This window comes from Trichoderma atroviride, chromosome 1 (genome assembly GCF_020647795.1).
Source record: "Trichoderma atroviride chromosome 1, complete sequence".
Taxonomy (NCBI): Eukaryota; Fungi; Ascomycota; class Sordariomycetes; order Hypocreales; family Hypocreaceae; genus Trichoderma; species Trichoderma atroviride.
Window position 1 is genome coordinate 986,266 of NC_089400.1, and position 20,417 is coordinate 1,006,682.

The 20,417-nt window shown below is 48.9% G+C and overlaps 12 protein-coding genes across 12 annotated transcripts; 4 read left to right on the forward strand and 8 right to left on the reverse strand.

Annotated features, from left to right (window-relative positions):
* Window positions 1-349: 349 nt before the first annotated feature.
* On the forward strand, window positions 350-931 carry TrAtP1_000384 (uncharacterized protein; the record flags this gene model as incomplete). Its single annotated transcript, XM_014091717.2, has 1 exon — window positions 350-931. One exon carries the CDS (start codon window positions 350-352, stop codon window positions 929-931), a length of 582 nt encoding a protein of 193 aa, XP_013947192.2.
* A 318-nt stretch (window positions 932-1,249) lies between these two features.
* Window positions 1,250-1,874, reverse strand: TrAtP1_000385 (uncharacterized protein; the record flags this gene model as incomplete). The annotated part of the gene is made up of 2 exons (XM_014091716.2): window positions 1,250-1,539; window positions 1,679-1,874. 2 exons carry the CDS (start codon window positions 1,872-1,874, stop codon window positions 1,250-1,252), a joined length of 486 nt encoding a protein of 161 aa, XP_013947191.1.
* A 390-nt stretch (window positions 1,875-2,264) lies between these two features.
* On the reverse strand, window positions 2,265-4,727 carry TrAtP1_000386 (uncharacterized protein). Its single transcript, XM_014091715.2, has 2 exons — window positions 4,128-4,727; window positions 2,265-4,068 (listed from the first exon to the last, which is right to left on the reverse strand). The coding sequence occupies exons 1-2, from the start codon at window positions 4,639-4,641 to the stop codon at window positions 2,411-2,413; spliced, it is 2,172 nt and encodes a 723-aa protein (XP_013947190.2). The 5' UTR covers window positions 4,642-4,727; the 3' UTR covers window positions 2,265-2,410.
* A 494-nt stretch (window positions 4,728-5,221) lies between these two features.
* On the forward strand, window positions 5,222-5,805 carry TrAtP1_000387 (mitochondrial 54S ribosomal protein mL61; the record flags this gene model as incomplete). Its single annotated transcript, XM_014091714.2, has 2 exons — window positions 5,222-5,265; window positions 5,337-5,805. 2 exons carry the CDS (start codon window positions 5,222-5,224, stop codon window positions 5,803-5,805), a joined length of 513 nt encoding a protein of 170 aa, XP_013947189.2.
* A 344-nt stretch (window positions 5,806-6,149) lies between these two features.
* On the reverse strand, window positions 6,150-9,816 carry TrAtP1_000388 (uncharacterized protein; the record flags this gene model as incomplete). Its single annotated transcript, XM_014091713.2, has 2 exons — window positions 6,150-7,072; window positions 7,131-9,816. 2 exons carry the CDS (start codon window positions 9,814-9,816, stop codon window positions 6,150-6,152), a joined length of 3,609 nt encoding a protein of 1,202 aa, XP_013947188.2.
* Window positions 9,817-11,112: 1,296 nt separating this feature from the next.
* Window positions 11,113-11,935, reverse strand: TrAtP1_000389 (uncharacterized protein; the record flags this gene model as incomplete). The annotated part of the gene is made up of 2 exons (XM_066110559.1): window positions 11,113-11,797; window positions 11,868-11,935. 2 exons carry the CDS (start codon window positions 11,933-11,935, stop codon window positions 11,113-11,115), a joined length of 753 nt encoding a protein of 250 aa, XP_065966631.1.
* A 693-nt stretch (window positions 11,936-12,628) lies between these two features.
* Window positions 12,629-13,543, reverse strand: TrAtP1_000390 (uncharacterized protein; the record flags this gene model as incomplete). Its single annotated transcript, XM_014091711.1, has 2 exons — window positions 12,629-13,394; window positions 13,458-13,543. The coding sequence occupies 2 exons, from the start codon at window positions 13,541-13,543 to the stop codon at window positions 12,629-12,631; spliced, it is 852 nt and encodes a 283-aa protein (XP_013947186.1).
* A 797-nt stretch (window positions 13,544-14,340) lies between these two features.
* On the reverse strand, window positions 14,341-15,680 carry TrAtP1_000391 (uncharacterized protein). The gene is made up of 3 exons (XM_066110560.1): window positions 15,570-15,680; window positions 15,060-15,472; window positions 14,341-14,962 (listed from the first exon to the last, which is right to left on the reverse strand). Exons 1-3 carry the CDS (start codon window positions 15,606-15,608, stop codon window positions 14,917-14,919), a joined length of 498 nt encoding a protein of 165 aa, XP_065966632.1. The 5' UTR covers window positions 15,609-15,680; the 3' UTR covers window positions 14,341-14,916.
* A 426-nt stretch (window positions 15,681-16,106) lies between these two features.
* On the forward strand, window positions 16,107-16,958 carry TrAtP1_000392 (uncharacterized protein; the record flags this gene model as incomplete). The annotated part of the gene is made up of 1 exon (XM_014091708.2): window positions 16,107-16,958. One exon carries the CDS (start codon window positions 16,107-16,109, stop codon window positions 16,956-16,958), a length of 852 nt encoding a protein of 283 aa, XP_013947183.1.
* A 340-nt stretch (window positions 16,959-17,298) lies between these two features.
* Window positions 17,299-17,962, reverse strand: TrAtP1_000393 (uncharacterized protein; the record flags this gene model as incomplete). Its single annotated transcript, XM_066110561.1, has 4 exons — window positions 17,299-17,333; window positions 17,391-17,454; window positions 17,511-17,623; window positions 17,908-17,962. The coding sequence occupies 4 exons, from the start codon at window positions 17,960-17,962 to the stop codon at window positions 17,299-17,301; spliced, it is 267 nt and encodes an 88-aa protein (XP_065966633.1).
* Window positions 17,963-18,236: 274 nt separating this feature from the next.
* TrAtP1_000394 (uncharacterized protein) lies at window positions 18,237-19,021 on the forward strand. Its single transcript, XM_014091706.2, has 4 exons — window positions 18,237-18,402; window positions 18,474-18,489; window positions 18,564-18,626; window positions 18,709-19,021. Exons 1-4 carry the CDS (start codon window positions 18,340-18,342, stop codon window positions 18,843-18,845), a joined length of 279 nt encoding a protein of 92 aa, XP_013947181.1. The 5' UTR covers window positions 18,237-18,339; the 3' UTR covers window positions 18,846-19,021.
* On the reverse strand, window positions 19,022-19,986 carry TrAtP1_000395 (uncharacterized protein). The gene is made up of 2 exons (XM_014091705.2): window positions 19,394-19,986; window positions 19,022-19,286 (listed from the first exon to the last, which is right to left on the reverse strand). Exons 1-2 carry the CDS (start codon window positions 19,712-19,714, stop codon window positions 19,161-19,163), a joined length of 447 nt encoding a protein of 148 aa, XP_013947180.1. The 5' UTR covers window positions 19,715-19,986; the 3' UTR covers window positions 19,022-19,160.
* Between the last annotated feature and the right edge of the window lie 431 nt (window positions 19,987-20,417).

The following is a 20,417-nucleotide window of genomic DNA, read 5'->3' on the forward strand; positions in this document are numbered from 1 at the left end:
GAGTATTAGAGTCGTGTGGAGGAGAAACGCTTGATATTAGTAGTAAGATGGAATCGTGGTAAGAAAGGCGATTGCGCTCGACTGGAGGTTAGTAACTGCCACAGCGCCTGTTAGGCGTGACCTGGAGCCTATGACGCTGCTGAGGTGGGGGCGAAGCACCTGAAGCAGCTGGTGCCGGATAAGGCCGGATCTGGCCTAAGCCGATTTTGATACCTCTGGATCGGCACATGGACAAAATTATTCACGATACACGCCACTCACTGAATCATTCATGCCGGCAGATCCTCAACTTCTAGAAGCTTATTTCATGTTTCCTCGATACGGCTGTGTGCTATAATCAATCGCTACAATGTCATTCTGTTCTAGATGCGTGAGGAAGAGCCTTCATCTTTGTCCTCGTCTTCATCCAAGAATCATCTCAGCTCCTCTATCATCCAAAGCCTCGCCATCTTCAACAGCTCAGGACATACTCTCCAAACCAACCTGGTCTGTGAGCTCTCTACTTCCATCTCAGTCACATGCCGAGTCTCCAGAAACCATCACTCCCGCTCAGCTTCATCATCTCTTGCGTCTATCAGCTCTTCCCTTGCCCAAATCCCCTGCCGAAGAGCAGTCAATGATTGAGACTCTCCAGAGTCAGCTGCAATTTGCGCGGGCTGTACAGAGAGTCGATACCTCGGGAGTGGAACCTCTTCGAGCCATTAGGGATGAGACCGAAGCTGCAACTAAAGAGAATACCATTGGCTTGGACGATCTAAAGGATGCATTAGCCAAAGAGGCCCTCGTGGGGCACTATCAACGGCCTCGTAGAGTCAAGGAACAGATCCAGTCTGATGCTGAGAACTGGGATGCCTTGGCTACGGCGTCAAGGAAAGCCGGAAAATATTTTGTTGTTGAGAGTGGGAAGAAGGCTGAGGCCGGGGAACCTTGAAAAACCCTTTTTCGTTGGGTAGGGCGTTTTCAGCCCTACTGTATATATTTCGACATATTCTTGGGTGTATTTGCCCTGGCTTACCCAACAATTTCTGTCTTGCAATGATACCCTTGATGACAAGCAATAAACAAATTCCCTAATTCCTAAACTCTCTCGAAACCAGTTTTCTGCATGTCCCGCAATCCATGCTAATATCAATCCTGAAACATAAAAAGGATAAGAAAAGAAAAGCATGTACCCTTTAAAGCCTGTTTACAAATCCGATCTTGATCCAATCCGGCTGTAGCGCGGTCATCTGAGTAGTTGAATTGAGTGCTATTTTGAGCTTTCTTGCTTCGTATCTTTCGGCTTCTGTTTGGGTATCTTTTCGTAGGCGTTCGGGCTTGGTGTCCTCTTCTTCTTGCCATTCGTTCTTCTGCCACGCTTGTGGCTGTGGCTGTGGCCATGATCATGATCATGATTGTGATTACAATCGTCTTTATCACCACCGACTTTCCGTTTACTTTCCGGCTCAGGGTCGGAGTCGGAGTCGGAAGATGATGAGTCTGAGGAAGATTCGTCGCTGGACTCGTCGACTTTCTTGGGTCGGTGGTAAATGCAGCATACTATGCGAACAAATACTGTTAGCTTCATCCGCGACTTTGTATAAGTGTAACATCCCGCCTTGGCGATACCAAGAATGAATAAATCGTATGGTACAGCTTTGGGCATAAGCAAACAGAAATCTCCTGCAGCCATGCGTACCTTTGGAGCTTTTCCTTCCTAGTCCTTCGTTGTCAACCACGTCCTCTGCCCACTGCACCGATCTTCCATTTGAGGTGTTCCCTCCTCGTAGCCGCAATACTCTCGGCGCACTCTGCGCTGTCTGTGGTGGATTTGTCTGTGTGGTTGTTTGCGATGCCGGCGGCGCCTGCGCGGCGCGCTCTTGCGACTGCGACATGGCGCAAGGTTCTGTGAGAAACCTGATTCTTTCTTGCTTGATAGTTTGTAGCAGGTCTATCAGTATCGCGCGAGTAAAAGTGAGGCTTATCGCATGGAATCTTAATGCGCTATCATGCAGAACAGAGAAATCTTTGACGTGGAGGGGATGGGAGAGAAAACGGAAAAGGGATGTCGTGTGACGGGTTTTGTATGCGCAGATGTCATCAGTGGGCAAGAAAAAAAGAGAGCTAGGAACAGGTAAGTTGCGCCCCGCGGCGTCTTTAGTCAGGTGGCGTCACTGATGCTCTGGATCTGGAAAGTATCGCCAAAAAATCACCACTCGCTTATCATGCTACTTCAGGTACATGTCCTCACTTCGGCACTTCCTCTCGTGTATAATTTAACATTTAGTCTATTCCAGTTTGTATTGCTATCCATGTCTATATAAACTAATAGCGTTCAGATGTGGTCATATAATAATACATTCCTCATAATGATATTGTACAGCAGTGGTGATATTGTTACACGCATTCATTTCCGCCATGTGACACCAAATTACGCAGCCTGGTGCTCGCCCCTTCGCTTCTTTTCCAGCTTCTTTGCCCCCTTCATACTTCTCCTCGGCCGGCTCTTCTTCTGGTCCGCAGTCTCTCGTGGCTTGTTGTTCAGCCACCCGTTTATTGGCTTTCTTGATCCCACAAATTGGCCGAGCGGAGAGTAGACATCCACGGCCGGCCACTCTGGCGACTCTTCGGGCTGGAGTTGAACCTTCGTCTCTACGACCTTATCGGCAGACATATCCCTTCTCATGTTGTACATATCAGCAAAAGGGTCGGTATTCTCCTGCGGCGCCGCCTTGAGCTTCGTCTCCTGCTTAGCTTCCGCGGGCGCATTTTGAGATGCAAGTATGCGCTCCAAGTGTCGCTTGCGAACTTGAGCCACAATCTCCACATACCCGACGCCCTCGATGAGTATGTCCACGGAAAGCACACGGAAAGGAAGAGTATCGACACTCAGCCCAATCGCGTTCTTTCGGGTCAAAGGTCCAGCCCTCTTTTTGGTCACATCGTGTTCGAGTTTGAATGTGCCAGCATGCTTCATCTTATCTCCAATATCAGGCAGTGCAATGTTTTCAAGGCCGATGGATTGGCGGGTCTGATTTTGAAACTCAATGGCCTTGTCCGTGTTCGTAAGATGCTCGTGGAGTGGCGTGAAATTATACATTAAGAAAATCATGTCTGGTGTCCGTGGCGTTATCCGAATCAGCCCTCCGCCGAGGACTATGGAGCTTCCAGGCTTGACAGTGATCTGCTCGGGAACAATGCGCTTCTTCATGATAAGAGACTGCCTATGTTCTTCTTTCACATACAACTCAAGATCACTGCGCGCTAATCCAGGCAGATCTATGAGCTCTCCTTTGCCATTGCCGAAGGGAATGCGGATAGGAGACGCAGTTGTTCCAGGAAGAGATGAAACGATTGGCATATCTGGGTAATTCTTGGCTGGTTGGGGAGGTGGGAGCAGAGAACCCAGATTGATTGTTGCCAGATCTTCGTCGCTTTCGAAGCCGTTCTCATCCATCGTTGAGTTAGCTGTGGCGGCTTCCCTTTGGCGTGTTGATCCACCAGCCCGCTCGGGCTTTTCGATCATTCTACCCTTTGGGTAAATGGCTTCAAAAAGCTGACTTTTTCCAACATTGACCTTGCCCACCATCCATCCAGCACCACCGCGGTTCCAGACATCTTCCTTGACTGTCGTTGTCCACCACCCTCTTCTCGCGCTGACGCACCTGACGTTTCCGAGGCGGACCCGCTCACCAACTCTGCCCAAAGCCTGGCGCAAAACATCTTTGAGGTAGGGCATCATGGCATCTACCATCTCTTTAGTTGGGCCCAAGAGGTCGCTCCTGGTAATAATGAAGCTCATCTCAGTCTTGCGATCATGCTGAAACTTGCCCGCTCGAGACCGTCGATTGCGCGTGCGTAGGGGTACATCTCCAAGTAGCACATTAAGCCGTGGAATGAGAGACATGGGGAAGTCGGCGGCGTCAATGACATGATAGATGTGGTTGTATTTGTGAGGCGACTCTTCAATGGTCTCACGCAGAGACTCGACTGTTGGATGATACATTGCAACCTTTGCAGTGTCGCCTTTGGTACTGTGATGTAGCAAGTCATGGCAGCGGTCGCAAACAGGTGCTTTTTGTGAAGTTGCTGTACAAAAATTAGTATGAAATCCCATCTGGAATCTGAAGCTGAAAGCGTTGACGTACTGTTCTTGACCTCGGTCTCTGGCTCGCCACCTTCCATAAGCATGGCAGGATCCAGACCAAGTTCTTTTAACCTGCTCTGGTCAAAAGATCCGAGCGTCTCATTGACAATCTTATCTTCATCTCCTTCCAGAGGATTTTGATGCCGTGTAGGAGGATTCATCCATTCTCTCACTCTCTTCTTAGAAACATCCAGATATCCCAACTGCTCTGGATCCTCAGTTTGCGTAAATGCGCCACATCCTGAACACGTCAACGGCAATCTTCGCACCGGTTTGAGTGGTAAATTCGAAAGATTCGATGGCGGCGGCGCTGATTCGTTGTTGTTGGTGATAGTTTCGGTGTGATTTGTTCGTCGTTGAGAAACCTTTGCTGCAGCTCCCAGACTTATACGTGAGAGCCTGCTTGATAGACCTGCAACCGCAGGACACAAGTACAGCGGCACTCCTGCTGAAGGTACAGCTTCACCCACTCTCAATGTCTGCTGAAGCAGACGTCCCGTAAGAGCCCTATGCATCCTCGTCGAGATGATTTTCGTGGATCATAAATTTCAGTTCCAGAAGTTTTTTCTTGAAAAAAGGACCCTTCTAAAAACGACCTTCTATAATCTCAGTGAGTGACAGTGCAGCCCCCCACTGTCGCATGGTTCACCCCACCATGGAAAAAAAGAGAGAGCGCCGGATGATTAGCCGGCCCGCCAATCTCCAACGGGTGCGATTTTCTTGAAGTGGGATTATGCTCTCAGACGATATTGCATGTAGATTGACTGAGAGTTGCGATAATTGCTGCGCATCAATCCCCGTCAGTAATTGAGTCCTCGCAGCGGTCGAGGCGCAAAGACACAGTCCAAAATGAGGTCATTAGGAGAGCGGTTAAACCTGCTCCGAAAGGTAACACCCTGAATTCCATCATTTATACCATAGCAGCATCGTTCGCTAACCAAGAGCTGTTATAGAAAGTATGAATATCTATACCAACCCCTCCAACTACCGCCGCTCTGATAACGACATCCGACTTACAATTTTACTCAACAGCTCATTAACATAAGATGCGGTCCCGGCGCAGCTGTCCTCCCCTCAGAGGTCACCCGGATACACATGGACTTTGCCATCAGCTTGAAGGGCGGCCACATGGGAGCTAGGTTCGTGCCAATTCACATCTCTCACGGCAACAATAAAGACTCGTACCTCTAATACAAAAGCCATTCAACAGAAAATTCTGGAAGGAATACCTCCCCCGCCTGAAATACCACAACCCCTCCATCCCCATGATCGTCAACCGCCACGACCAGAACCAGCTCCCCCCGACAATGTCCATCTACCTCCGCAAATCCGACGCCTCACCCGCCGCTTCTTCCGAACCTCTCGCCCAGCCTTCATCATCCCGGACGAACCTCTCCAAGGCGCAACCCCCGACTGCGGACGAGCGCGTCGTACACATTGACATGGCCAACAAGCACTCATCACACATCCTCGAGTTCTTCATGGCCGAGACCCGCGCTGTTCCTCTGCAGCCTACGACCGAGGAGATTGTCGAGATGCAGGCCCTCGAGACACTACGAAAGAATGCCGACGTCGACCGCGAGCGTGTACGACAGCTGAGACTAGAGAAGAAGAAGGAGGAAGATATGCTGAAGCGAGCAAGAGCTGCGGGTGGCATGGCAGAGCAAGAGGAGGCATAAAAAAAGAAATCAAGGTAGACAATTGTACGATAAGCGTTTTTGAGTATATGGCAATGTGTATCGTCCAGGAAAAAAAAAACCTATGGGCCAGATGTAAAATAATGACATATGCTAAAATCCCCAAAACAGTATCGCAGACGCTCGATGTGGCTAAGATACAAAAACATAATCCAAGGGTATATATACTATGTGATGCCCAAAACTACTCTAGCCAGTGACAATAACATGTACTTGAAACTGAAGCATCAGCCTACCCCATGACAAATTGGAACTTCAGAGCTATAGATGCTATTTTCCAACGTGCAACACCGCAGCCATCTGAATCGCCAATGATTGCTCACAGATTATTTGAGACCGAAACCTTCGCTCTCATGAACGGCTCTCCATAGCATAGACTCCAATTTTTCCTTTGAATCGTAACGCCAGAGAGACAGCATATTGAAACATGTTCTGGCAATGGGGTATCTCCCACAATCATCGCCCAGACAAGACAGTTTGATTGTCAAAGAAGCGGCCCCCATCGCTGGTATGCGGTCGCTGCCGGTAATGAATGTCAGCATCTTGCGCTGGTCACTTGGGGTAGCCTGTTGGAACGTCTCCCAGAACCAACTAACAACCGGCTCTGTTTCATCAGGGGTTTTGCTCTCCCAGTTATCATATTCTGCGACGGCTCTCAGAGACGCAATATCGAGGGGCTCATCAGAACCTCTGATAAGGAGTTCGATTTCTTCGGGCTGGAAAAGTGAAAAGGCATTGCCACCACAAACCGTGTAGAAACCTCTCTTGAAGGGCTCAAACTGTCGCTTGACTGCTGTTTCAAGCACATATCGCACATAGAGATCGACATATTCTCGCCGATTTTCATTCGTCACAGGTTTGTTTTCGCCCCCGGGGCAGAGAGGTACTTGTACCTTGGAGCCATATTTGTCAGTTTCAATGACAAAATCTAGGCAAAATGTCTCTTCGACATCTCCATCAAAGGCCAAGAGTTGTCTTAAACCGTTTGCCAACCGCGGGCGATATTCAGATAAATCATCCAGTGTATATCTTATCACCGGTCGATGCTGCTGTGGCATTGTTCCAGCAAGTGAAGGAGCCGATGCAAGAAGCTTTCTGAATGCAAGCGGAGGTAGAGCAACATCCAAAATAGTAGAATTGTAAATAGCCAAACCCATGACAACGCCAACCAAGAAGAACTGGTCAGAAGGTTCAAACGAGTTGGGGTTGAAGTAACAGTATTGAGAGTCGTCATCATAGATAAACATTCCTATATTCGAGTTAGATGAAAGGCATAGATTGAAGAATCGTATGCAAGGACATCTTACCATAGTCGGGGTTGAACACTTCACGAATGAGGAGCAAGAACCATTCTTTACGAAGGCCGCCTGCGTCGATTCCTTCCTCCCCCTGAAATGAAATGCGTAAACCTTTCTTTAGATCCTCGCCGCCACTGCCAATAACGCTGCTTACTGCTGTTAAGCTGTCATCAACAAGGCAATCTCGGCGGATATCGAGAAACAAGTATTGGTTGATGTTTCTTCGAGTCATGATACTATCAAAGAAAGCATCTCGCGCCTTGCTCTGCATTTGCCGGCGGGCATCATGCTCCAGGATGTGAGTCTTGGCCCATATACTCAAAAGAAAGGGATACTGGCAGAAAGAAAACTTGCTCCTCTTAGACTCCCAAGACTCAAAGTCGTCGATAAGGTCGGCATAGTCAATCATGGAATTGTAGAAATCAGTGGGCGGCAGAAAGTAACCGGCGACGCGGCCGGTCCCGTTCCAAGTGACCGTGCCATTAGAGTGAGCGTCTTCCCCACGACGAGTGGGCAAAAAGTTATTTGCAGAAAACAATAAAGAAAGAACGCGGGATGCAGCCTTGATTTGCCAGTCGTCTGAGTAGGATATCTTTTTGATTGGCTCTTTCGGCTTCTTCGCGGGCCTAGGACCGCCTATCGCATCATGAAGAGACGCACTACCGTTTCGTCCATATTGCATTTGTGGTATCAATCCGGCCGTTAGATCAACTGACTGGTCAGCTTGCTTTTTTTCGCTCTGTCGAATCATCCTGTAGGTCAAGAATCCTGATACAAGCTCTTTCACTTTGATAAAGCGCGGGGCATGGTATCTAGCCAGCCAAGTTACCATTTGATTCTGACACTCTACCGATGAATTGGAGATTAATCCCACTATTCGTTTGATGATACCGGAATGTTGTCCTGAAATGGGGCCAGAGTTTCCCACAGAGTCTTTCGACGTCAGGGGTCTCGATCGCATGGACTTGTTTACTTCTAACTGAAGTACTCCATGGTAATGTTCATTCTCCGCATAGAGGGACGGATTCTCCATGATAAATAGGAGGAATCGCAAATCCATTGGATCCTTAACCGGACGCCCGGGTCTTTTGAGCAAATTTTCTGTAACTTTAAGCAGCACTCGCTGAAGATGAGCCTGCCCTTTGAGAACATCCTGTTCAATAGCAAGAAGCTCCTGTTCGGCAAGACTGCCCAAAGAAAGATCTCCTGAGATTTCTTCAAAGATTTTGAACCAGTCCTCTGCAGCATTATTCACAATCGAATACCACTCATCGATATCGGCCCAATTGAGCTGTGGTGATTTCGTTAACGGAGGTGGCCGATGAACATGAGCTGGCTCCTCTTTAGCAGCATGTTTCTTAGGAGCCATGCTGTCCTGCCCAGTCCACCACAGCCCATTTTCCGCAACGTCGCCAAGCATTAGCAGCCTTGGATCCAAGTCAAATATAGGAGAGTCAACCTCCATCTGAGATGGCCTACGAGGCGCACTCTTTATCGGCGTTGGTTGACGTGTATCTTTGACGGAGACTGACGGCCGCCGGGGGGTATCGCTTGTAGATCTCGAGGCGTACCGAGGATGCTGGGTGGAAAAGGAAGAATTGATGCATTCAAAATTACTAAAACAGCTCGTAATGTAATCTTCTAATGGTTTGAATATCTTTCTAGGGTCATCAGTCTGGCCAGCAGACCGATCTCGTGAACGAGGGGCGGCATGATTGCTGTTTGGTGGTGGGGCTCTTTGGCCAGGCTGCTGCTCGGAGGGAGAGGAGGGATATGATCTAGACATAGCAATCTGAGGATTACTACTCGGGGACCCGTGATGCAACGTTGGGTCTTCGCCGAATGTATAATTGGTGATTGAGCCCTTCCTCCCCTGAGGGATTTCCAGTGGCCCGCGGGTACGTACGGCGAGATCCGGATGGAGTCGATCTTGGTATGAAGGTCGATCATCGCAAGCCTGCTCAGTTGCAGCTTCATCTGACATGCTGCGAAGCCTCCTGAGTACATAGAATCGCAGATTTTGCCTGACCAGATGCTTGGTTTGGTCGAGAGAGATAGGCAGAGTAAGATGGCCAAAACTACCCGTCCTGGAGCTTTGTATTGGTACTATGCCCGGAGGAACTGGCGGTTGTCTCGAAGTTGATGGCCCTGGGCTTCTGTCATGGCGCTGCTTCGAGTTTTGGCTATCGACACTAATCGGAACCAAGTCATTGATGGTCATACAAATGGTACATTTGAAGACCTTCAAGTCCTTTGGCCACTTTACAAGAGAAGCACATGTCATGCAGTTGCCAGTGGCAAAGTCCCTGCTCCTGGCAGGACTACCTCGCCGATGTGTATTCACCTGCTTGTTCGGGGCAGGGCCTACGTTCGCCTTACCCGCGTCGACAGAGGGTTTTGATGTCGAGCCTTGCCTCTTGCGGCTGCCAAAGAGCGACGGGAATGGGTTGCTCATGGAGCGAGAGTGGTTTGATGTGCGGCCGCGGTTCTGCTGCGAAGATTCGGCGTCGGAGTCGGACGAGCTGTAGTCGGGTTTCGCACGCGAGTGGGTGGTCTTGGACATGCCAAATCGTCCGCTCAGCGAAGTCGGTGTATCGAGAGCGTCTGAATGGAGTCGGCTGATGATGTCGGTCTCGTCTCGAGGAGTAAACTCAGACCCGCGCCGGGTAGTGACAGCAGGAACTGGGGGAGCCATGTCTGCGGTTGCTGAGGCGTCCAACGTCCAAGTCAAAGATCTAGGTATGATACGACGCTGGTACTTCTGGCTGTTGCGACGGACAGCGGCAGTCGCATCTGAGCATGAAGAAGGCAGAAGGCGTCAATGTATAATCGGAAATACGATCAGCCAAGTACAAGTGCTGCGCCAGGCATACGAGTACAGGCACTAGCAGCTGTGCTTCATGCTTGTGTGAAGCACAGCGCACAGGGATGGTCGATGATGAGGACCAGGGGCCCTAGGGAGGCTCGGCCCCCTTTGGTTTGATGAAGCGAGTTATGGAGACGTCACCGGCTGGATGTCGAGAAGTAGCAACCTAGTGGCTTATGGCTTTTGTCGAGAAGGAGTCGTCTGTACGAGCGCTGCTCGTGGCGGCGAGCTGATGGCTGGATCGACAGGGGTTGAAGTTTATATTTTCTGCTTCACGACGATGGTGTCGAAAGGTCGGGGGGACCCGACGAATGAGGCGCACGTGCGTGGCCCAATTAGAAGCACGAATAGAATAAATTAAAAGACAATGGAATTAAGCATGGGTTTGCCATTGCTGGACACGTCCATCCCTGTCCCAGACATGGGGAAATTGGTCATGGGAAGAGACAAAAGAAAGCAGCATGAAGAGACGGCGGCCCAAGGCTGCTCCGCAAAAGCCATGATCGAGGCTGGTCCTCAGAACTTTGTTTCCCCTCCAGCGCTTATCAAATACCGGCCGGCCCCTGACGCCATCCTGAGACTCCGGACGCTTAGCGGGTTCTAGCGCCAGACTCTTGCCTGATCCGACATTAATGGCTAAAAGTGCCGCTGCAGCCCCCAAATTCAATTCCAGCAGTCTTCTGCCATCATTCATGCAGGCGATGAAGCTAATCTGCGTTCGGGTCTCCAAAAGGAGTTTCTGATATGCAACTCCACAAAATCTACTTGACTTTTCTCTTATTTGCAGCAGGCTGTTACACACTGGCTTGCTGTAATTGGTTTCGTCAATGTCTCTACGAGGCCTCTGTAAGATTTTCACGGGCAATTGGAATTCTACTTTGTGTGGGCGATTCGCTCGTGATGTCATTGATGCAGCTATATGTAACTGAATTGTCCACAAGTGCTCCCTAGAACGCAAAACTATACTGAGTGCCTGTTGCCCACCGGGTTTAAGATGAATGCCTAGCTCTCTGCAAAGATGCCGCTGAAACTCTCGCCATCTCAATCCAGCAGCTCAATGGGTGTGTTTTCCCTTGGTGAAAGCCTTGCCTTGGTGGTAGGAGAGTGATGGGAATTACGACGCATCTAATGCTCGCCTTCAATGAGTGCATCCAAATCGACTTCCATTTCAAATAGCCGAATAGCAGGAGTATACCAGGTATCTGAATGCTTATCCGCAGAAACTCCTTTCAAAATTGCTTTTCCAAAGAGTGTAGTATCTGAACAGATGGGCCCTTTTACCTGGAACTTCTGCATGCCATCGTCGGACACGATGTTAAATTTACCATACAATCGTGCCAAAATACGACAGTCTTTCTCAAGTATGAAACGAGTTTCTCCGAAACAAATCCCGACTCTAGTCGGATTCTGTATGAAGAAGACGACTTCAATCTCGTCGTCAATTCGGCGAACGGTAGATATGAGAGTTTTAGCAAACCCCATCATGTCCAGTCGTATAGATATGGCAAGCTTATGGCCCTTGTCATCGATTTTCAATGCAACAGCAGGGCCTCGCCCTTCTAGTTGGCTTTCATCTCTAGGCCGAGGGATAACGTGTTGAATGAAAGCCTTGAATCCATGCATATTCCAAATCTTGAAGCCTTCGAGATTATAAAATGCCACATTAGTCTCGGTGAGGAAGACATTGCCAGTTTCCAAGTCTGCTTCTCCAACCAGGAGCTCATTGTAAAGCAGAGACACCTTCGTAGAGCTAGTCCAGCCGAGATCAATACCAGGGGCGGGTTTGACACACACAAGGAGATTTGTGGTACTATAGGTCGTAAGTTTATTGAAGATAGGATACGTGACGTTGAATGAGATTATTTGACGGGGATACAAACCTCTTAGTAGGGTCATAGAGATAAAGGGACAGACTTTTCGCCCTCCCTTTTACTGGAAGCACTTCCATATTGATCGGTATAGCTCAATATTGAGAGAAATGATTCACTATTTTGCCGTCAGCGAAATTTCCAGAAAAAACTTTTCTGACAAGTCCAAAACTTTCAATTTTGCATTCTTGTTCAGATCAAGAGCGGGTAAAGCAGAAGGAGCTCATTCACCTGTTATTATATGCGTAAGCAAAACTTTGTGTGTGTTGGAGAATCTCCCCTCGCCTATCCTTCAGAAGGAGGAATGCAAAGTAGAGAAAGAAAGAAAGGAAGGAAGAAAGGAAGGAAGAAAGGAAGGAAGAAAGGAAGGAAGAAAGGAAGAAAGAAAGGGAGGAAGAAATAAAGAGGGTTGTGTTCGCGAGGAGTTCTTTTATAGTATCTCTTCGCAGCCGGCAGCAGTGCCCTCTCGGACTGGCAGTCTACCGAACAGCTGCCGACTCTCCACTGCATAAAATCTCGTAGCCTTGGCCAGGCTGATATACTTTGGTGTAGATAAAATATCTGCCCTCGTTGATTGTTTATGGCTTCCCTTGATTAAAATTATGTTCACGGCATCATATAGCTTTTGTCTTCAATGTATCATGCTTCATAGTAACTACTACTCCAGTATTTTATTGAGATTATTCAGCTATTTGCTCTAGAGCCTTCGGTTTCCAAAACCAACGATAGATAGATAACCATGACTCAAGAATAACAATCTTCGCAACTGCGTATCATTTTGACCGAATAGAGAGCAAATGTTCGCCATGGTCAGCAATATCACCAATGTCGTCATCAACAGTAGCGCCGTGATTGGCATCAAGATCTAGCTCATCCAGGTTGACTTCAACCTCAAATAGCTTAATAGCATATTGCTGCCAAGACTCTTCGCAGTCCTCGAAATGTTCTCCTTTAAGAGTCACCACCCCAGAAATTCCACTTTGAATTTGTCCGCCTAAGTTGACTTCGAATTCACCGGGAACAAGATCGAGACCTCCGGCCACCTCTCCAACTGTTTGCTGACCTTTCTTGAGTATGAAGGTACCGTATTCAAATTGGAGCTCAAGGGAGCTCAAATTCGTGATTTTCATTGTGATGCTGATTTCTTGGCCATGGATTCTGAGATTTGTGACAGCCGCTCTCATTCTCATCATGTAGCTGGGGTCCATGGATATGGTAAGGGTATGACCATTTCGGGAGACGCTCAGATCAGCGGAGGCAGTATATTGGCTGTCCATCTGGGTATCGACATCCTTCTTTGGCATAACGTCCTGGAGAAAAGCTTTGAATGCTCGCGTGCTTTTAATTTCCATTTCAGGCTCCGAGCCTTCACCCCAGTTGATTTTCATATTGCGTTCGTCATCCAACATCATTGGCATGTCTGGTACCACAATTTTGCCGATCAAGGTATGGCCATACTTGAGGCAAACCTTGACAGCAGTAACCCAACCGATTTCAAATCCAGGGTCGACTTTGCCCTCAATTTCAACACAGAAAGCCCTATAAACTTATATTAACAACTAATAAGTGTAGATAGATGCCTTGGCAGATAACATAACTCACGTCAGAGAACGGCTTACTATGAACAGTCGGTCGACGCTCATGCTGCCTTCCATCTTCTCATCAGACCAGTCGTGCCAAAATGCCATTTTGGGAGCGTTATATTCCTCTTGAGTATCTGGATGAAGATGAGTATTAGAAAAAAACAGTATTACTTCGGTAATGTTATTTAGAGCAAACCTTTTAGCTGATCTGAGAAAAGCTGAGTTCCAAATGAAGAAGAGAGAAATATCCCCCCACCGCTTGTAGCTGCGCTTTGGTTTCTTTTTACTGCGGCATTCGCGGTCGTGTTGAGCACTTTTGAGAAAAGAAAAAACGAGGAAGAAAAAGGAACGTGAATGACTTATTTATAAGACACGATCCAGCAACATTCACCTGGCAGCTGATGTGGCTGGGGGCACTTCGCTGCTCGGTTTCTTGCATCAGCTGCAGATTTGAGTCCCGATGGCGGAACTATCACAGTAAATCTTTTCCCTTTGGCCTATTAAAGCTACGCTGCCTATTAGTTTCCTTGCGTAACTGACACAGTCGTGACTGGCAATCCAGGGCCGAAAAGAGACACGCCAGTACAAGAATCGCATCAATAATATGGACTTATATAGATGTGACTACCTATTAACGACACTCCAGAAACAGAGAGCAGTCTGTAAAATGACTGGTAATGTTGAAGAGATCGTCTCTAAAAAATCACAATTATACTATGCCTGCTTCACTATACTGTATTCAGGGATCTATGATGTCCTCTTTGGTGGTTTTGTTGGAGGGGGAAAACTGCATGTCGGATATATCATGCAGCAAGCATTTCGTGCAGCTAGCATTGACACCCCTATGGCACTAGGAGTAATAGGTGCTCAGCTAACAAGACCAGCCAGCAGCTGCAGGGATTGTTGTAATCTAAATGTTTGAGTTCCGTTAGCACACTGGAGTGGTATAGTGTTACAGCTCGCAATGTATCGAGGATCGATGTCTCTGAGCTGTTGCCGCGCTGCGATGCAGATGGGGGTGGCAAAAGTTAGTATGAGGTCATTGAACAAGAGCTGAAAAGATCACTTTGCATGTTCTGGAATATTGAGGCGAGGAAGGATATCAATTGAGCCAATTTCAACTCTCTATCAACCTCTTCAAAATCTGCCGGGGCTCCCAGGAGCTGGATCGGCCAATCACCCGTTCTTCAGATTTCCTTCTTCACTCGACATATTCAATGGTCCCTTCACCAGAGTGCACGTCTCACATGTAAGCATAAAAGAAAATTATCTCGTTGATGGCAAACATTGACCCTGATGCAAATGATTTCCAAGGATCTAACCTCCAAGAACTCCCACGATATCCCCCCTCACGTCCCAATTTTCTTCATGAGTGGACTCATGGTGAGGATTGCCTCACGTTTTTTAGACTACATGCCGTTGTCTTAATGCGCCATGCATCATAAGAATGTGTTAACCCCGAAAGAGACAGAATTCGTTTAGGAAGGAGGAGCAGCACCACGTCCACGGCCAAAGCCACCACGGCTGTAGAGAATAAAAAGTTAGCCAATGTCCCAAAATCAATCCCAGAGTTCAAGTCGTGTAAAATCCATCGTCTAAAAGAAGTAAAGAGAATGCTTACAATTGAGGAGCAAACTCGCCGGGAGCACCACCCTCCTTGCCCTCACCAGCATCCCTTCTTCGGTATCCACCCTCACGGTCACCACGGTCGCCGCCACGTCCACGGCCGAAAGGTCGTCGCTCACGCTCGCCCTCGCCGAGCATGCCACGGGGAGGAGCGTGTGATCGCTGCTGCTTGATGTGGGTAGCAGGAACGATCTCGGCAGGCAGGTGAAGCCATTCCCGGAGGTAGTCGAGACCCTCGGGGGTCAGGGTGTAGTAGTAATATTGCCAAGAAAACTGAGTCTTGACATAGCCGCGGGAAGTGAGGGACTGAGCAGCCTTGATGACGAACAGGTTCTTGGTGTCAATATCGGGGTGCTTGGGGAGGTTGAAGTCCTTCTGCGCGACGAGGACACCCTCGCGGAAGAGGTACTACCAGACAATTGTCAGTGACACCCGGACGCTGTAGTTTTCTTGCAGCAATTCCTCAAGCTCGCACTCGGGAATGCCTCTCATCGTCGAAAAATACCTCGTGAATCTTCTTGCGGTCGGCCTTGGGAATCAACATCGTGGCGGTTGCTGCTCGGAGGGTCGATGTTGGAAAGTTGACGGATTTGCGGACAGGCGTACAAAACCAAAGATCTCGAATTGGATAACTTTTGTGGGCGGAAGCCCTACCAGAAATTCCACCTAGCGAAGTGGGGGTCCTCGAAAGTGTGCGTTGTGGCTTGAGTCACGTGTAGATAGGCGTCGGTCGATAGCGAGAGCTGGCGGCGCGGGAAGTGTGGCGCAGGCCGCACTCACATGACGAGCTTTGCTGACCGTTGCCGCCGCTACCAAGTTCTCTACGGGTGCAGAGGGATCACGGCGTTCTGCATCGCAAACTTCTTGCCTGGACATCCCCCCCAACGGTGACCGAATTTCGAGTTCTAACCCTAGTTCTGGCAGCGGACCGTATTACAAGCGTCTGGGCTCTCGTCTCTCAACGCGCCGACATCATTCATTCAACCTCTGCTAGTCTGCAGTTTTACAGCGATCGCATCACCGTATCCATCATCTCGCAACAATGAGCGAGCATCTCAACGTCCTCATCTCGACCTTCAAGGGTCTTGGCCTTCCGCCAACCCTGGTCTTGCGCGCGCCTCCATCCACCACAATCTCCTCCCTACGAGACCTTATCGATGAGAAGATTCCTACCGGCGCCACCGAATCCAAATTCATCCTCACAACACACTCAAATCGGCTTTTGCCCCAGACATCAGAAACACCAATTTCCACATACCTATCCTCAAATGACGATGATTTCATTAACTTGCGCCTCACCATCCCCCTCTGTGGTGGAAAGGGTGGTTTCGGATCTCAGCTCCGAGCTGCCGGTGGCCGAATGTCATCCCGCAAGAAGCAAAAGCAAGACGATAGCGGTTCAAGCCGAAATCTGGATGGTAGACGGCTGCGTACTGTTAATGAAGCCAAAGCTCTCGCGGAGTATCTCGCCATCAAACCAGAAATGGAGAAGAAGGAGAAGGAGAAGCGACGCCAGCGCTGGGAAGAGATCGTGGACATGGCAGAAAAGAGAGAGGCGGAGATCAAGTCTGGCGGTAGGGGGAAGCTGGATGGCCAGTGGGTCGAGGACAAAGAAGAGAGCAACGAGAGAACTCGCGATGCTGTGTTGGCTGCCATGAAGTCTGGAAACTACAAGGATAACCTAATCAGCACATCTCACGGGTCTGCTTCTTCTGAGCAAAACAATGGCCAATCTTCAAGCGAGGCAGAGGATTCCGAGAGCTCAAAAGAAGCTACTCCTCCTGCAGAAGCTGCTGTACCTTCAAAGGCGAAAGCAAGAACCTTTTTCGGCTTCGATGAAGACGATGAATTTATGAGCTCTGATTCGGAGGATGAGAGCGAAGAGAAGTCTTGATGATGGGAATACTTTGGCGAATTTGTGATTGAAAAGCAACGATGGAGTTCAGGATAATATGGGATACGGGCGCTGTTGACAATTTGATAAGATACCAGTATGGCTAATATAAATACCTCTTTTGTACACTGTTTGTAATCCTAGCTATATGCACGTCATGTACGTCATGACTGCAGGTGCGTAAATACAAAATACTACCATTTCACAGAAAGCGCTCAGAGTTTCAGCGTATTGCTTGCGAATTGACTACTATTTTTTTTCTTGCAATACACGCGCAGCTTGGCTGCTTATTCTATGTGAACACCCATACATATATACCCCGCCAAGTTAAATATGAGCTTTAAGCATCAAGCTTCACGGGGAAGTTACCAGCCTCTGCAAAGGGGGAAAAGTCAGCTTCAAATAGCAAGTTTGCATGTAATTGAAACATACCGCGCTGCTCGTCCCATCGCTGGTACCATCCGGAGGGGCACAGTGATCGGTAGGCCAACCAGAACTGCTCAATTGATCAGCATCCCACCCTAAATTTCAAGGTTCCCCCCATCTCCGTACCTGACGGCAAGGCGCAAAGTCCTCTCCCTTGGCGATGATGCACTTGTGGTAGTCGACGTAGTTCTGCCAGCAGTGCTTGGTCTGGTTCACGTTGGGGAAACGGGCATCAGTGCCTGCGCAGAAGCATTCGAAGTTAGCGACATATCCAACAGCGGGACCTCCGGCGACGGTTTGGGGAAAAAATCCTGGAAGCTATTCCCAAAGCCACGGGCAGCTCGCAATCGGCGGCGCTGCAATTGATCGAGCTGCTCGAGCTGGTCGTTCGTCGTTCACGTATTAGGGGAGTTGTATCGGGACGGTCTCACCAGCTGCAAAAACGCCGTTAGCCTCGGGTCAACTTAAGATCAGACCACTTTTTTGGAGAGTGAGAGAGAGGATATTTTGAAGTCTGCCGTACCAGTGACAAACTTGAAGGGCTTGGTGACAAGCTCCTGGCCTTCCTCGTCGGACATGATGAATTAGATTCGCGTTTGGCGGCGGGACGGGTGTTGTGCAGGCGACAATGGGGAGCGATTCAAGGCGGGCGCTCTGGGGAAAGGGTTTGGGGTGGGAGATTTCGCTATGCGTCGAATGTTGGCAAGCTTTCCGAATCAGATGTTCCGGAGGTGAAAATGTGTGCCTCAGGCCCCCCGCCCGGCCAATGGGACCCGGCTGCTTTTGGGGTGGGCGAGGAAAGTGGGCCAATTTGCTGATGTGGGAATTACACCATGAGATAGATACTTGCCTTTCGCTCGGCCCACGTCGCTTCGAACCAAACATTTCCTCGCAATCCGCTGCAATCCCATCGCCTCGAAGCATCTCGGCCGAAGCCCTCTCCGCTCTCATCACAATGCGTCCTACTCTTGCTCTTCGGGCCTTCCGCCCCACGGCCCGCATGATGCGACCCATCCCCGTAAGTGCAGCTGTTTTAGAGACGAGCCGTAAAAAAGATTCGAGATCCGGCTAACCTTTTGGCGGTTATAGAAGGAGGACCAGGCCGGTATGTGACACCAATTGATGCTCTCCGAGCACTGCGACAACCCCGGCGATCATTACTGACGGTTTTATCTCAAGGCCACACCGTCTCCCAGCGCCTTCGCAAGCTCAAGCAGATGCCCGCTGAGCTGTACCCCCTCTGTACGAAAAGACTCACCAGCTCTCTCCTCCCCCGCGCCAAAAAGATCCGATCTTCTAACATGTGAAAACAACTCGTCTTTAGTCGTCGTCGTCGGTTTTGCCCTTGGTGCCGCTGCCTACTCCTGCAGCCGCAAGTTCTTCGTCGACAAGAACCTGCGTCTCTCCCGACAGGGCGCTGCCGCTCGCGCCGCCCAGAGCGAAGGCCACGGCGAGCACTAAATTTACCAAAAGATTGTTCAACTTTTTTTTCCGAGAAGCAATGTTCTCGCCTGTGTCATCTTTTACCGCGTTTGCTTAGGGTTTCAGATGGGAGGGGGGATTCAAAACTGTACATGTCGAGAACAGTTAGGACAGAGCACCGATGAGAAACACAGCTTGCATGTTGTTCTTAAAACTTGGAATCCCATTCATGTAAAAAAGAATACTGTATCCCATGACATGGTCCCTCTAAACACCGTCGCTATGCAAAAACATCCAAGTAAAGCCCATGTAGCCCTCTTCCAAGTCAATATCCATCCATAGCCCCTTGGAGGATCACTCCGGTTTTGGCCCTGCAACATCCAGCCCCTCGAGGCCTTGCATAGGATCCGACGCTGGCTCCTCCAGGTTTGCCTGATTCGCGACGTCATCCTCTGCCGCGTGCTCAGCAAGCCAGCTCTCCTGTAAGCGTTGAAGCATTAGCATCCTGTAGATATCCAAACGTAAAGGAAAAGAAGTAGTAAATGGGGGGAAAAAAAGAAAGGAAAAGAAAATTCAAAAATCCGTACCTGTTCCCAAATCGCCTTTCTGCTTCCCAGTCCTTCATCCGCACTCTTTGGCGCCCTGGCCGGCGACACCTTGATCACCTTGCCAAAAAACTCAGACTGGTCCATGTTGTCAATGGCCTCTTTGGCGTCCGCACTGTCCTCAAATTCCACATACGCAAAGCCCTTGTGCGGATCCGTAGAGTTTGGCGCATCCGCCTTGGGGACCTGCACCTCCACGATGTCGCCGAATGGGATAAAGGCATCAAAGACATGTGTGCTCGTGGCGAGCTGTGAGAGCCCGCCGACGTGGACTGTGGCCTTCCAGCGAGCGGCGTCAGTCATTGCTTTCTGAATTGCCTTTTGACTGTTTGAAAAGAGGGGTAAAGAGAGAAAGAATTGGAGAGAGTGACAAGCTTGGCGTTTGAGAGTTGAGTAGCTTGAATGACCATCTTAAAACTTCGCCATGTTGGTGAGTGAAGTGAAGATAGCTGTTATGCCGAAGTTTCCCCGACGCATAACGTCCCAAGGCAAGGCAGCCAAAGAAGAGTACTTCTACGACATGGAGAAGCAACTAGGGTGATAAGAAGAAATTGGAAATTGCATCTATAATAGAAGCTACCAGAAATGCATAATTCTAGGGGAACAAACATTTCTGCGAATCATGGACTGAGTATTGTGGTCCACTGCCTTGTGATGACTTTCATACCCTACACGGAGATGGTATCCGAGCCAAGCAGCCCATAAGTCCTTTTATTTCTATATATCACGGCGCTAACATATTGTTCAAGTTCGAAATACCATTACTAGGTATTAGTGAGTTTTTTCTTCTTCTTTTTTCTAAACCGGTTTCCATAACACCGAGTACTTTGCGTCTAAAAAGGGTAGAGAGGAAACAGATATCTATAAGACTTTAATCTCCTTTGCTAGGAAAATTTCAGTTCGTTACATCTTTGTAGACTTTAGACTAAAAAATATGATCGTATCCCCTAGTACTACTACATATATCATAATGAAGCTTTACACATACTAGAAACACTCAGTGTAT